At 35.2% G+C, this 12,737-nt stretch overlaps 3 protein-coding genes across 11 annotated transcripts in view; all 3 read right to left on the reverse strand.

Annotated features, from left to right (window-relative positions):
* The window catches only part of anln2 (anillin, actin binding protein 2), a 22,820-nt gene extending 20,451 nt beyond the window's left edge, over positions 1-2,369 (reverse strand). For 7 of the 8 annotated variants that reach the window (XM_073929216.1, XM_021467749.3, XM_021467750.3 and 4 more), the window contains exons 1-2: positions 2,259-2,333; positions 1,778-1,850 (exon numbers count right to left, since the gene is read on the reverse strand). In XM_073929216.1, coding sequence (XP_073785317.1) covers positions 1,778-1,835 — 58 coding nt within the window. In that variant the 5' untranslated portion in view covers positions 1,836-1,850; positions 2,259-2,333. 8 annotated transcript variants of the gene reach the window in all.
* The window catches only part of LOC101882393 (uncharacterized), a 771,022-nt gene that overhangs the window by 583,016 nt on the left and 175,269 nt on the right, over positions 1-12,737 (reverse strand). The gene's annotated exons all lie outside the window — the stretch shown is intronic.
* Positions 4,998-10,759, reverse strand: pdp2 (putative pyruvate dehydrogenase phosphatase isoenzyme 2). 2 transcript variants are annotated; one of them, XM_073929555.1, is made up of 2 exons: positions 10,579-10,734; positions 4,998-8,835 (listed from the first exon to the last, which is right to left on the reverse strand). In XM_073929555.1, exon 2 carries the CDS (start codon positions 8,789-8,791, stop codon positions 7,199-7,201), a length of 1,593 nt encoding a protein of 530 aa, XP_073785656.1. In that variant the 5' UTR covers positions 8,792-8,835; positions 10,579-10,734; the 3' UTR covers positions 4,998-7,198.

Genomic DNA, 12,737 nt, shown 5'->3' on the forward strand with positions numbered 1-12,737 from the left:
TAGTTTCAACAGAAGAAAGTCAGTCAAACAGGTTTGGAACCTGGAAGTCAAGGCTGAGATGACAGAATTTAGACTTTTGGACGAACTGTGCCTTTAAATGTTTATTTAAATGTAATTGTGCTCAGGATAATTTGAGTACACCCCATTTTAAAATTTAATATTTTTATCAATTTCTCAGTGAATATAGGGAATGTATTATGGTGCATTTAAACAAAACAGATTTATTAAACAGATGCATTTATTAAAATAATATTTTCGTCACCAATAATATTTATAAATTGAAAGATAATACAGTTAAATTCATGCTAAATATTGGAAAATGTATTAAAATCTACAAAATTTCAATTGAATTTTAAATTTTTTTTGTCTCTCTTGATTTTCCTCTTTTTTTAAATTTGTATTTAATATTTTTCTATAACATATAACTTTGGGTGTACTTGTTTTTGGACTGTAAAGTTATTTTGGTAGATAAGCTCCAGATTTGTCTTCAGTGCTGACTAATCTAATGTATAAGGCCAATTACAGTATTATATAGCTTTCTATTGAAAATCTAAATTTAAAAGAGATTTGTGAGGGGTGTACTTGTATATGCTGAGCCCTGTATGTCATATATTATACTATACAAATTGACATACTACAAAAGATTTGGCAGATAATGACAAAAGTATAATGTTATTTTCCTAATAACAGTGGTTCAGTTTAACCAGTGAGGGCCAGATGAGGGAGACTTATCCACAAATCTCCATCTTGTGCTGGTGAGACTTAAGTGATGATTTTTTTTTGTGCAACAAGGCACCAAACTTGAACTTGTAACTGTATATCGTAAGCTCTATCTACAGGCCTGTTCTAAAAATAGCTCACCATAGCACCACATACCATTAAGCTGCATCTGATATTTTTGTAGCTACTCTTTTTAAATCACAGTTGCACTGATGTAAAAAATGTAAAATTGAAAATGACATTTAGTTATAGATACTTTAAAAACTATTTTTAGACAAATGAAGTGTTCTATATTGATATGTATGTTTCCTATCTTGTTAAATCATTGTTGACAGCAATTGTTAGAAATCATTAACATGATCAGTGTCTTCACATAGATGAATAGCATTAATTATTAATAATAACATTAATGAGAACATTCGCTATTTAAGAAGTGTGTATCAAACTGGTAGCCTTTGTTCACATTAATCGGTACCGAAGAAGTAGCTCTCAGTTTTAAAAAGGTTGGTGACCCCAGGTGTAGAAGAACTACTTTAGGGAAGACATAACAACATGAGTTTGTATGCTCACCCAAAAATGTATTCTGCTGCACTAAAATAATGTTTACATGTAACCATTTAAGCACCTAGTAGTGAATAGATTTATGAAAGAATTTTAATCTTTGCATTAACAGGTGAGAACATAAAAAAGGCAAAATAACCATAATGTTCTTATTAAAGAAGTGATTTTTTTTGGCCTCAGCTAACAATATCTGACCTTCTTGACATTACATTTTTGTAATACTTGCCATGTTTTTCAACAACATGCTTTTCCTGTTTGACTGTCTATAGATTTTCTTAACTTTATATTGTAATAATTATTTAGTGTGTTAAATTAGATTCTTGCCAACTTGATGGGAATGGAAGTAAAATACTATAGTATTTTTATTCACTAAATATTCCTGGCGTTTTATTTTTCTTGGAGTGGGCGGGTTTCTGAGAGAGTTTTGGTTTGAAATAGTCAACCCAATCTGACAACACTACAGACTGCAGGAGGCGCCGTCAGCTGAGATTCTTACCACTAGATGCTGAAGGGTTTTCCTCCAGAGGATCTCTCGGTCTCTTCTGATTTTCCATCTTTTTACCTGACAGCTGAAAAACAGTTTCATGTTCAATGACGTTAAATCAAATGACTTAGCATCGCATCAGGTGTAAGTTATCTAAGATATGCATTCACATTTTAATAAAATACACATAATATTGAAAAGTGACATTATCTTTGTTTACACAGCTAGAACAATGCATATAAATCATATCAACCCATAAAAACTACGAAGGTCGTCGTCTTCATTGATATAGTTGATATGAGAATACGGATGAACCTAAACGACAACAATTGCGTATTTTTCATATAATTTATTGAGGCTAATGCGCTAGCTTCCTTGCAATCAATCTTTGCTGAACGAAAACAAAAACTCCAGTCATAAAAATTAAAAGCTATAGCGTTCATACGAATAAATTAAGCATTTCTGTCAGCTTATCGTTAAAACAGCATCTTACCTCAGTAAAATAACCGTGTCAGAGTTTGTAGAGTTTTCAAACGTCTGCCTTTCTGTCAGCTGAGCTCGCGCGTTTGAATTTCCGCGGGCGTTCCGCGCATGCGCAAAGCATCGGCTCGGGTCACTCCCAAAGGCCGCTCAACAGAGCCCTTCAGCGGCCTGATGAATTTTGACCTTATGAGTTACGGGAAAATTATCATGCGTAACATATTTAAGCCAGTTTTTTTCAGTCTTTTAGGTGCCTCCCCTTACTAAAATGTGAAAATTAATAATATAAATAGGTATAAGATATTATTTGGAAAATATATACTTTCGATTGTCACATTATTTTTTATTTCAATTCAATTTAATTTTAGTGTAATTTTGGATAATCTATCTGAGCAGTATATTATGTAATCATATTTTAATTATTGTTATAAATATTAGATTATTGTAATCCAGTTTGTATTGTGTTTAATGAAGTGTAAATCATTTTAATGAATCAAATTTATTTGTAAAATATGTATTTTGTATTGTTATATTATTTTATCCTAATAAAATGTATTTCAGTGTAATTTTGGATAATCTATTTGAACAGTATATTATACAATCATAGTTTATTTATTGTTATAAATTAGATTATTTTATTTTTTTAATAATTTAATGATTATTAATTTATTTATTTTTAATAATTTAATGATATTAGTTGTAAAATATGCATTTTCTATTATTTTTATTTTATTTCTATTCAATTTAATTTCAGTGTAATTTTAGATAACCTATCTGAGCAGTAAATTACGTAATCATATTTTATTTATTGTTATAAATATTCAATTATTTTAATCCAGTTTGTATTTTTATTGTTTGTTTTTAATGAACTGCAAATCTTTTTAAAAATTCAATGATATTATTTGGAAAATATGTATTTTTTATTGCTATATTATTTTATTTTTTATTTCTATTTAATTTAATTTCAGTGTAATTTTAGATAATAGGCTATATCTAAACAGTGTATTATATAATAATATTTTAATTATTGTTATGAATAATGTAATATTTTATTTTAATATAATAATTTTAATCCAGTTTGTATTGTTTGTTTGTTTTTTAATGAAGTGTAAATCTTAATAATAATTTAATTATTTATTACTTTATTTTTTGTGTTTTAAAGCATTGGCTCGCCTCAGAGGATCACCAATCCTTGTTTTAAGGATCAAGAAAGTCCCTTGATTTAGCAATCAGATTAAAAAGACAAAACTTTATGCTCAATAGAAGGCAAACAAATCATTTTCTAAATCAATGACTGCATATGTGGCTGCTTCTTTCACTGTGTCATTTTGAAATATTAACTAAGATCAGATGTATTGCATTGGTTTAAAAATCTTTTAATAACCAGAGGAGCAAATTATATGACATCATAAAGGTACAAAGAAACAAATCCTACATTTTTTTGCAGTGAAAATATATTATTTGAGTCTAAAGTCTGTCAATCGCATTAAAACATGACAAATATAAACAAAACATTTAAAAATAACAGACATTACACATCCACGAATATTGTGCATGACTTTCACTTCATGTACTTCATAAGTCATATATAATACACCTAAAGCTAAATGATTTTGAAATGTACTTCAATGTAACTTTGATGTGGAAAGTAACATATATAAACCTTCAATTAAACCGGCCCTATGACCTTTATACTTTGCGCTGCACATGTTATCAGATTAAACATTGACAAGTATTTTGTTGTGGCTCGTTGTTGTGAAACCTGCAGTTACTGCAAAGTAAAAATGCCTTCATTGCACAAGTCAAGACAGTCCAGAAAATTAAAGTCCATAAACGAAAGAATGCAAAATTAACTTGGTGACAACTTACACAAAATGTAAGCTATGCAACACACACTACCGGTCAAAAGTTTGAGGTCAGTAGGAGTTTTCAATGTTTTAAAATAAGCTTCTCCTGCTCACTAAGGCTGCATTTATTACATCATAAATACAGTACAAATTGCAAAATTGTGTAATGTTATTGCACTATAAAATAACTATAAAAGTAGTTTATAATTTAATTTATTCCAGTAATTTTAATGATGAATTTTCAGCTTCATTACTCCATTCTTTAGAGCAGGGGTGCCCAAACTTTTTCGTATGAAGTGCCAAAAACCAAATATCATTAAGAGCCAAGGGCTGAAGGTAACTATACCAAACTATATTACATTAAAGTTGTCATGGGTAATTTCATAATTTATTTAATAATATTTAAAAATAAATAGAAAAACATTATTTTAAATCATATAAACTAATGCAGTACAAGGTTTTTAAATATAACCTATTTTCAATAAAAACATAAACTATCACATTTATAACACAGTGAAGTTCAATGGTAAATACAGAATCTGCCTTTGACTTGATTTGCTCACCAAATTCTCTGCACTGTCAGGTGACAGAAAATAATCTCACTAATTTAAACCATGTAATTGAAACATTTAATATCCGTTATCTCTTTACATTAAAAACAAACAAACAAAAGGCTACATTTAATTGACACTGACGATCTCCAACCATCCCCATCATTCCCCCTGTCTTCTCAGCTGGGATGGCGAGCCAAATCAAGTTACTATGGGCCAACTTTGGCCCGCGGGCCCTAGTCTGGGCATCTTTGCCTTAGTCACATGATCCTTCAGAAATTATTCTAATATTAATTATTATTAATATAATAATTATTATTATTGGGAATAGTAATAAAAGCAATAATGACTGGAGTAATAATTTCATTTAAAACTGCATGCAATGAGAAAGCAGTTATTTACAATTTGAATAAATATTTTACAAATTTAACAACTTTTTACATTTAATAAATGGTGCCTTGACAAACAGATTAATTATCTTAAAAAAAATTATAATAAAAAAACTGACCCCAAACTTTTGACCGGTAGTGTATACATAAAACTAATACAATCTACCACTATTCTAATTTAACAGTTATAGAATGAAATGAAAAAACTGAAAACAATTACAGTAAAACTATGATGAAAGACATTTATATTTGAAAGCACAAGAACAGTTCTAATCGAAATCTCCCATCAAGGAAATAAAAAAAGAATTAAGAAAAGCAACGTTTAACCTGAAAAACAACTGGTAAAGTTGTGGAAATGTCTCCGACTAGCTGTTCGATAATATTTTCTGTACCTTCACCTTTGATTCATTTAAAGCAAGTCTATCTAAAATCCATCAATTGCTTGCATTCACATTTTCCTAAATAGATCTGTCACAAACTCACTGTGATATCAAAAAAGATTAGAGGGGATCACATGATGCTTCGTGCGACAAGACATGTCTGACAGAGCTCCTCGTCATATAGCTGAATCTTTACTAAACAGTCGTCCTAATTGCTTTGAGAGTTCCCAGAATTGAGAAGTGATCAAGATGTCTCTTGATGCTATTTGGTCACAATCAGATTCAACTAGTAAACAAGCTAGAAGTAATAAACACCAAAACAAGAGCACTATTGTGGAGCAAGATGGCGATTATCCGGGCTCATCGGTTTCTAACAACAAAGTTATTGAATGACGCAGTTAACCAATTAGTTGAAAAGGAGTCGATTGTTCTTGAAAAGAAGTTACAGGCAATACGCAATCCAATATTCAAGATATCAGGCAATTTGGAAAGTATCATCAAGAGAGTCATCCAGGCCGAGCAGGGAATATCGGACCTTGAGGATAATCAAGTTAACAGCTCAACGTGCCTCGGATCTATCGAGACATCCCTGCAAAAAGCACTCGAACGTCTAATGTATAAAACCAGCTTTCTTCAAGACTTGGCGGAGGAGTGGTGAAAATTGTGAGAAGCAGGATTTAAATATGCCTCCATTTACCCTGCCACTGTAAGAGTGTTCAAAGTAGCCGGTAAGAGCCCAGACATGTCCACAAAAATAAGAATTTTTTGAAAAGCTTAAAAGAAAATTCACAGTTGAAAACAACTCTTTAAATATAGTTTCATGTATAAAACTTTAAAATTTAATGTTCTTTATTATTGTTTTTGTTGAAGTTTGGGTTAAAATAAATCACAGTGATGGGGATTTCATCACGGTACATGCGTGCCAAATCGCTAGACAGCGCCAGCATGGTTGCCAGTCTCTCTCAGCAAAACAAGAAGACTATTGTCGAGCAAGATGGCCATAATCCGGACCCGACTACGTTATCGGATGACTGCTTATTTGTTTAGTCGAAAAAGTGTCCATTGTTCTTGAAAAGAAGTTACAGGCAATATGAAATCCAATTTCCGAGATATCAGGCAAGTTGGACAGCATGATCAAGAGAGTCATCGAGGCTGAGCAGAGAATACTGGACCTCGAGGAAAATCAAGTTAACAGCTCAACGTGCCTCAGATCTATCGAGACATCCCTGCAAAAAGCACTTGAACGTATAGAAGACCTTGAAAATAGAAGTCAGAACCTCAAAATCGTCAGTCTCAAAGAGGGCACTAAAGAGGGTGACCCAATAGCTTTTTTTGAGACTTGGATCCAGACTACATTGAATATGAACGCAAAGGATGGACGGATCAAATTGGACAGAGCACACCACACTAGACAACTTCATGAAGATCTGAGAGCGCGACCCGTGATCATCCATTCTGCACAACTATAAGGACAAAAGACTGATCCTAGAAGCAACAAGATGTCTGGGTGACCTCTGTATCGAGGACAAAAGAAAAAGTGTCGTTTTTTTCAAGATTTCTTAGCCATTGTGCAGAAGAGAGCGGAGACGGCAGAGGCGTGGCGATGATTACGAGAAGCAGGATTTAAATATGCCTTCATTTACCCTGCCACTATAAGTGTTCAAAGTAAGAGCACAAATATACATGTCTACAAAAGAATTAGAATTTTTTTTTAAATGCATAGAAAAAAAATTTCACAGCTGAAAACAACTCTTTAAATATAGTTTCATGTATAAAACTTTAAAATTTAATGATCTTTATTATTGTTTTTGTTGAAGTTTGGGTTAAAATAAATCACAGTGACTGTGATGTCATCCCGGTACATGCGTGCCAAATCGCTAGGCAGCGCCAGCATGGTTGCCAGTCTCTCTTGGTCCATCTCTCCATACTCATTGGTGCCCAGTGCATGGCGAATCAAGTGTGTGGCTGCGTTTAGATCCAAAGCAGGGGTAGCCCTGGCCCGTCGCCGTAGCAGCAGCTGGTGCATCTGTCCCAAGTTGAGCTGCCTAGCGGAAACAGGAGCCTGCAGATGAACCCCTGTCAAATGTTCCGCCACAAGCCTGACCGCCTCATCATTGCTCATCTCATCCCAGAGTCCATCGGAAGCCAAAATCAAGAAGCGGTCCTGTGGCCGCAGCCGGTGGTGGGTGACTTCTGGTGTGACCTCCAAATAAGGCGGGGTGAGATAATTAGGTGGAGCATATTGATAAATATTCAGAGCCTCTAAATCCGAGTCTCCATTCTCCAGAACGCTCTGCTGTAGCTCACGACTCCACTTAAACCGCACATCACCAAAAGCACGCAACGGCATCAGGACTCCGAGCAACCGGTCATCTACAACCACAGTTTGCCGTTCGCTAGCCGGGTGCTGCCGCCATACCCGTTCCATCTCAGCCACATTGGCAGCGTTGTGATCTTTTGTGAGAGGCAGAGCACTCCAGCTCCCATCAGCTTCCTGGACACCCAAAACCGCCCGGCAGTCTCCTGCATTGGCAACATGCACTCCCTCTGGTCCAACATGAGCAACGCAGGCCGTGCAGCCAGCGAAGGCAGCCTGGAGGGCGGTGTTCCTCATCAGGTCATTTGCAAGCGGCACCTGTGCCTCAAGAGACAGATCCGTGTCCAGTCTTTGAAAAGCATAGCTGAGAGCATCTGCAGGACGCATGCCGTCACCGTGCTCTTCACTTGCCAGAAGCTCCTGCCAAAAAACACGCAAATGATCAACATAGAGAGCTGCAGACTCCCTGTAGTTATAGTCATTGTGGTGTTTATACCACTGCAGGATAGGCGGAACGGGGCGTGAGGTCTCCATGGCAGCTTCTAGATCCTCCAGGACAGACTCTGCCATCATCGCTACAGAAATGTAATAGGGCAAACGCTCGCTGACCGCTTGAGCACACGCGTGTCCGCCGTGTCCATCAAACACACCGAAAAGCATGCTACGAGTCTGCAAGCTGCTGGCACTGCTGCGCCGGTCCTCAAGCGGGGTGTTGGCTGGAAGTTGGTTACTTTCGAACCTCAGCACCGGACTGGGACCACCACGGCCATCGAACTCTGGCACACGAACAGATTGTTCATTGGCACGCAGGACTGCATTGATCTGCAGCCGGCTCATCTGAAAGTCCATTTCATGTCTTGGAGGATGCAGTCTGTTCTCTCCTTCCTGCCCTGAGCTTCCATCTGATCGACCACCACGAGAGGAGAAACTCCGTGCTGGAGAAGAGAAAAGGAGGGCTCTACATGCCACATCAGGTAAAACATGTTGACTGGCTGCAAAGGAACTGGACAGATGTCTTCCTCTAGTGCCTAAGAGGAGCGCTGAGCGCAAATAACCAGACATCACTGCCTGGATGCAGTGTCTGAAGCAGTCTACAACTCCAGCATCTGTGAAAACACAATGCGAGGCTACAATGATTAATCTTAAACTGATAGAAAAAAAAATCACAGTAAATGATTGAGGTAAAGTAGGTTTTATATTCACATATTTGTTCCTTTTTGAACAGTGAAAACCTGTCAAAGTCGATATATTGTTTACAACGCTACTTTGAATATTGGGTCTGAAATCACATGCAAGTATGACTTCAAAACAACAATAGCACTGTTTAATTGACTGAACAATGTTGTACTTTGATAGTCATTGGCTGCTAATATAATTTCCCCATTCAGAATTTGAAAAGAATACGTTTCTGAAATTTTATTAAGGAAAAAGTCAGAATGTGCGGATATAAAACCAACTTTACCCGTCAGTAAATGCACATCAAATCAATTTTTGTTCATTCAATGCAATTCTTGTTGCTTGCTATTTTAACAGTCTAATAAATCTTGAATCTCGTTTGTGTGTCACTTTGGATAATAACATAAGCTAAAAGCATAAATGTAAAACCAACAGACTCAAGTCATATGACAAAAATTAAGAAAATGAATAGTACATAATACATAATCTTCTGAAATAATCATAGATCAAGTAAATGATTAAGTGTATCTATATATGTTGACCATATCTGCATAGTAATAACATTATAGCTATATTTGTGAGGGTCAAATTAATAAACATGTACATGCATACAAACACAAACTATTGTTTTAAACCATTATTATAGTTTGAAACCTGCCGGCTTCCATGTAAACTGATTGATTTATTGGTTCATTTTACAATTGAAATCTATTTGTCTGCATATTTGCGTGACATTAGCTGTATTTTGTAATTGTCAGTGGAACAATTTCTTCAAAATTCAGTATTAATAAAAGTAAATGTAGTAAAGAAATACTAAAACAATTAATAAGATGTTCAAATTAATTATTAGTTAAATAATCCTCTGAAATACTCATAGATCAAGTAAATTCTTTAGTGTAAATATCTATGTCAATGGTGTCCAAACTTGGTCCTGGAGGGCCGGTGTCCTGGAGAGTTTATCTCCAACTTACTTCAACCCACCTGCCAGGAAGTTTCTAGTATATCTAGTTAGTAAGAGTTTGATTAGGGTTGGAGCTAAACTCAACTAGACAACGGCCCTCCAGGACCAAGTTTTGACACTCCTGATCTACGTTGACCATATTTGCATAGTAATGATATAGCTTTTTCAAATAAGTTAGGGTCAAAAGAAACATGCACATGCATATAAAGACAAATTATTGTTTTAAACCATTATTACAGTATGTCGACTTACCTGTATATTGACTGATTTATTGATTTATTTTACAATTTAAATCTATTTGTCTGCATATTGGCGTAACAGAAGCTGTATTTTGTAATTGTCAGTGAAACAATTTCTTCAAAATTCAGTATTAAGAGTATTACTACTTAAATGTAGTAAAAATTAATAAGAAAGTTAATAAGAAAATGTTTAGATTAATTTAGAATTACAAAATCTTCTGGAATACTCATAGATCATGTAAATGTTTAGTGAAAGTACGTTAATCATATTTGCAAAGTAAAAACATCATAGCTTCCTCATATCCGCGAAGTTCAAAATAATAAACATGTACATGCATACAAACACAAATTACTGTTTTAAACTATTATTACAGAATGAAACATGCTAGCTTAACAAGCTAACCAGCCGGCTTTCGTAAGAATTGAAACATTTATCGTTTCGTTTAACAATTTAATTGTATTTTTCTGCATACTTGCGTAAGAGAACGTGTATTTTATAATAGTCAGTGCAACAATTTCTTCTAAATGCAGTATTAATAAGAGTAAATGCTGAGTCAATACACACACCCACCTGGCACTGCTCGGTGAAATGTCTTCTTCTACGTCCTGCGGTGTGGAAACGTACAGCCACCAGCGCCCCCTTCAGTCATGTATTTACTTCATAGATTTCTCCAGAGACTAAAAAAAACATTTCTTTAGTATCCAAACTAACCGTAGAGGCATACCATACATCAAAAATAAATTGTATAAACGAATTAATGCCTAATAAAATCGATTCTTAATGAACCAATCCGTTTTCACGTCTCAAACCACGAGGCGATTCCAAAGCGAGGCGGGAATTTAAATTCTTCCGTTGAGCTGCCGTTAGTCCATCATAAAACAACAAATGCTACGAAATTGTGGGATTTCGACGACTGTGGTCTCATTTGGCACTGCTAACAATCTTGAATCTATGTATTAAGATTGTTTCGTAAATATTTTAGGACTTGGATAGTTGGTGTAAAGGTAACGTTAATCGTAAAATTAAAAAGAAGTATATTGTTGTTTATTTTCAGTGTAACATTACGATATTATTATAACAACATTTGTGATGTTTTTTTTTTTTTGCAGGGTAACTTAGTGACACTTCGATGGAAAACATTAGCTGATCAGTACGAAAATGAAAAATGGAAGGTCAGCATCATATTATGTAACGTACAATTAGAAGGGAGAGTTATGGCAAATTAAACAAATCAGCACATTAATTAACAATATTACACAATGACTCTATTACATATTTACAATGACCTTGCATATCACACGGGAAACATCTTTGCAAATAATTTTATTTATTGACAACGTAGTTGTGTGCACTAGAATTTTTAAAATGTTTTTATGACTAATAAATATCATCATGAGGTTAACTTTAATGTTTCCATTTCTAGTAAGTTTTTAACAATAAGTTTTCTGGTTTATTTTTGTTAAAATGCGCTTAAAATTGGTTTTAAGTTTTTTGCAATGTTTAACTTTATATATATATATATATATATTTATGTTATATACACTCACTGGCCACTTTATTAGGTGAATAGTACCGGGTTAGACACACTTTTGCCTTTCAACAATAAGGTACTGGAAATATTCCTCAGATTTTTTGGTCCATATTAACATGATAGAATCACACAGTTGCTGCGGATTTGTCAGCTGTACATTAATGATGTGAATCTCCCGTTCCACCACATCACAAAGGTGCTCTATTGGATTGAGCTCTGGTGACTGTGGAGGCCATTTGAGTAAACTTATTGTCATGTTCAAGAATCCAGTCTGAGATGATTCGCGGTTTATAACATGGTGCGGTCACACTGGAGTTTGAGCTTGCGAAATTCTGTCATACAGCGCTGTGAAAAGAGGTGGGATTAAACAAGATGATTAGACATTTAAAAAAAGCGAGCGATTGGTCCATGTTTTAAATTACTGTATATAGAGGTCATGTTTTGATTCTTGGTTGGTCTCACGCAATCATATGATGTGATTTCGCAGGTCAGAGTTCAAGCTTGAACTTTACAACGCAGCAAACTGCGAAACTTGCCGCATGACCTTACGTTTCCGCTCTGACGCATTCGCGTGCATATTAATGAAAGTCTATGGGGAGAAAAGTGCAGTGTGACTGCAGCTTTATCCTGCTGGAAGTAGCCATCAGAAGATGGGTCCACTGTGGTCATAAAGGGATGGACTTGGTCAGCAACAATACTCTGACCAAATTCTGGCCTGACCATCCAAATGTCGCAGCAGAAATCAAGACTCATCAGACCAGGCAATGTTTTCCAATCTTCTATTGTTTAATTTTGGTGACCCTATGCAAATTGCAGCCTCAGTTTCCTGTTCTTAGCTGACAGGAGCGGCACCCAGTGTGGTCTTCTGCTGCTGTAACATATCTGCTTAAACTTGGACGTGTTGTGCGTTCAGAGATGCTCTTCTGCATACCTCAGTTGTAACGAGTGGTTATTTGAGATACTGTTGCCTTTCTATCAACTGGAACCAGTCTGGCCATTCTCCTCTGACATCGGCAAGGCATTTGCACCCACAGAACTGCCGCTCACTGGATTTTTTTTTCTACTTTTTTTTTCAGACCATTCTCTGTAAACCCTAGAGA

Source organism: Danio rerio, chromosome 18 (genome assembly GCF_049306965.1).
Source record: "Danio rerio strain Tuebingen ecotype United States chromosome 18, GRCz12tu, whole genome shotgun sequence".
Classification (NCBI taxonomy): domain Eukaryota; kingdom Metazoa; phylum Chordata; class Actinopteri; order Cypriniformes; family Danionidae; genus Danio; species Danio rerio.

Excerpts from the sequence above, each read along its gene's own strand:
- pdp2 (XM_073929555.1), bottom strand. The coding sequence starts at position 8,791 with ATGTCTGGTTATTTGCGCTCAGCGCTCCTCTTAGGCACTAGAGGAAGA.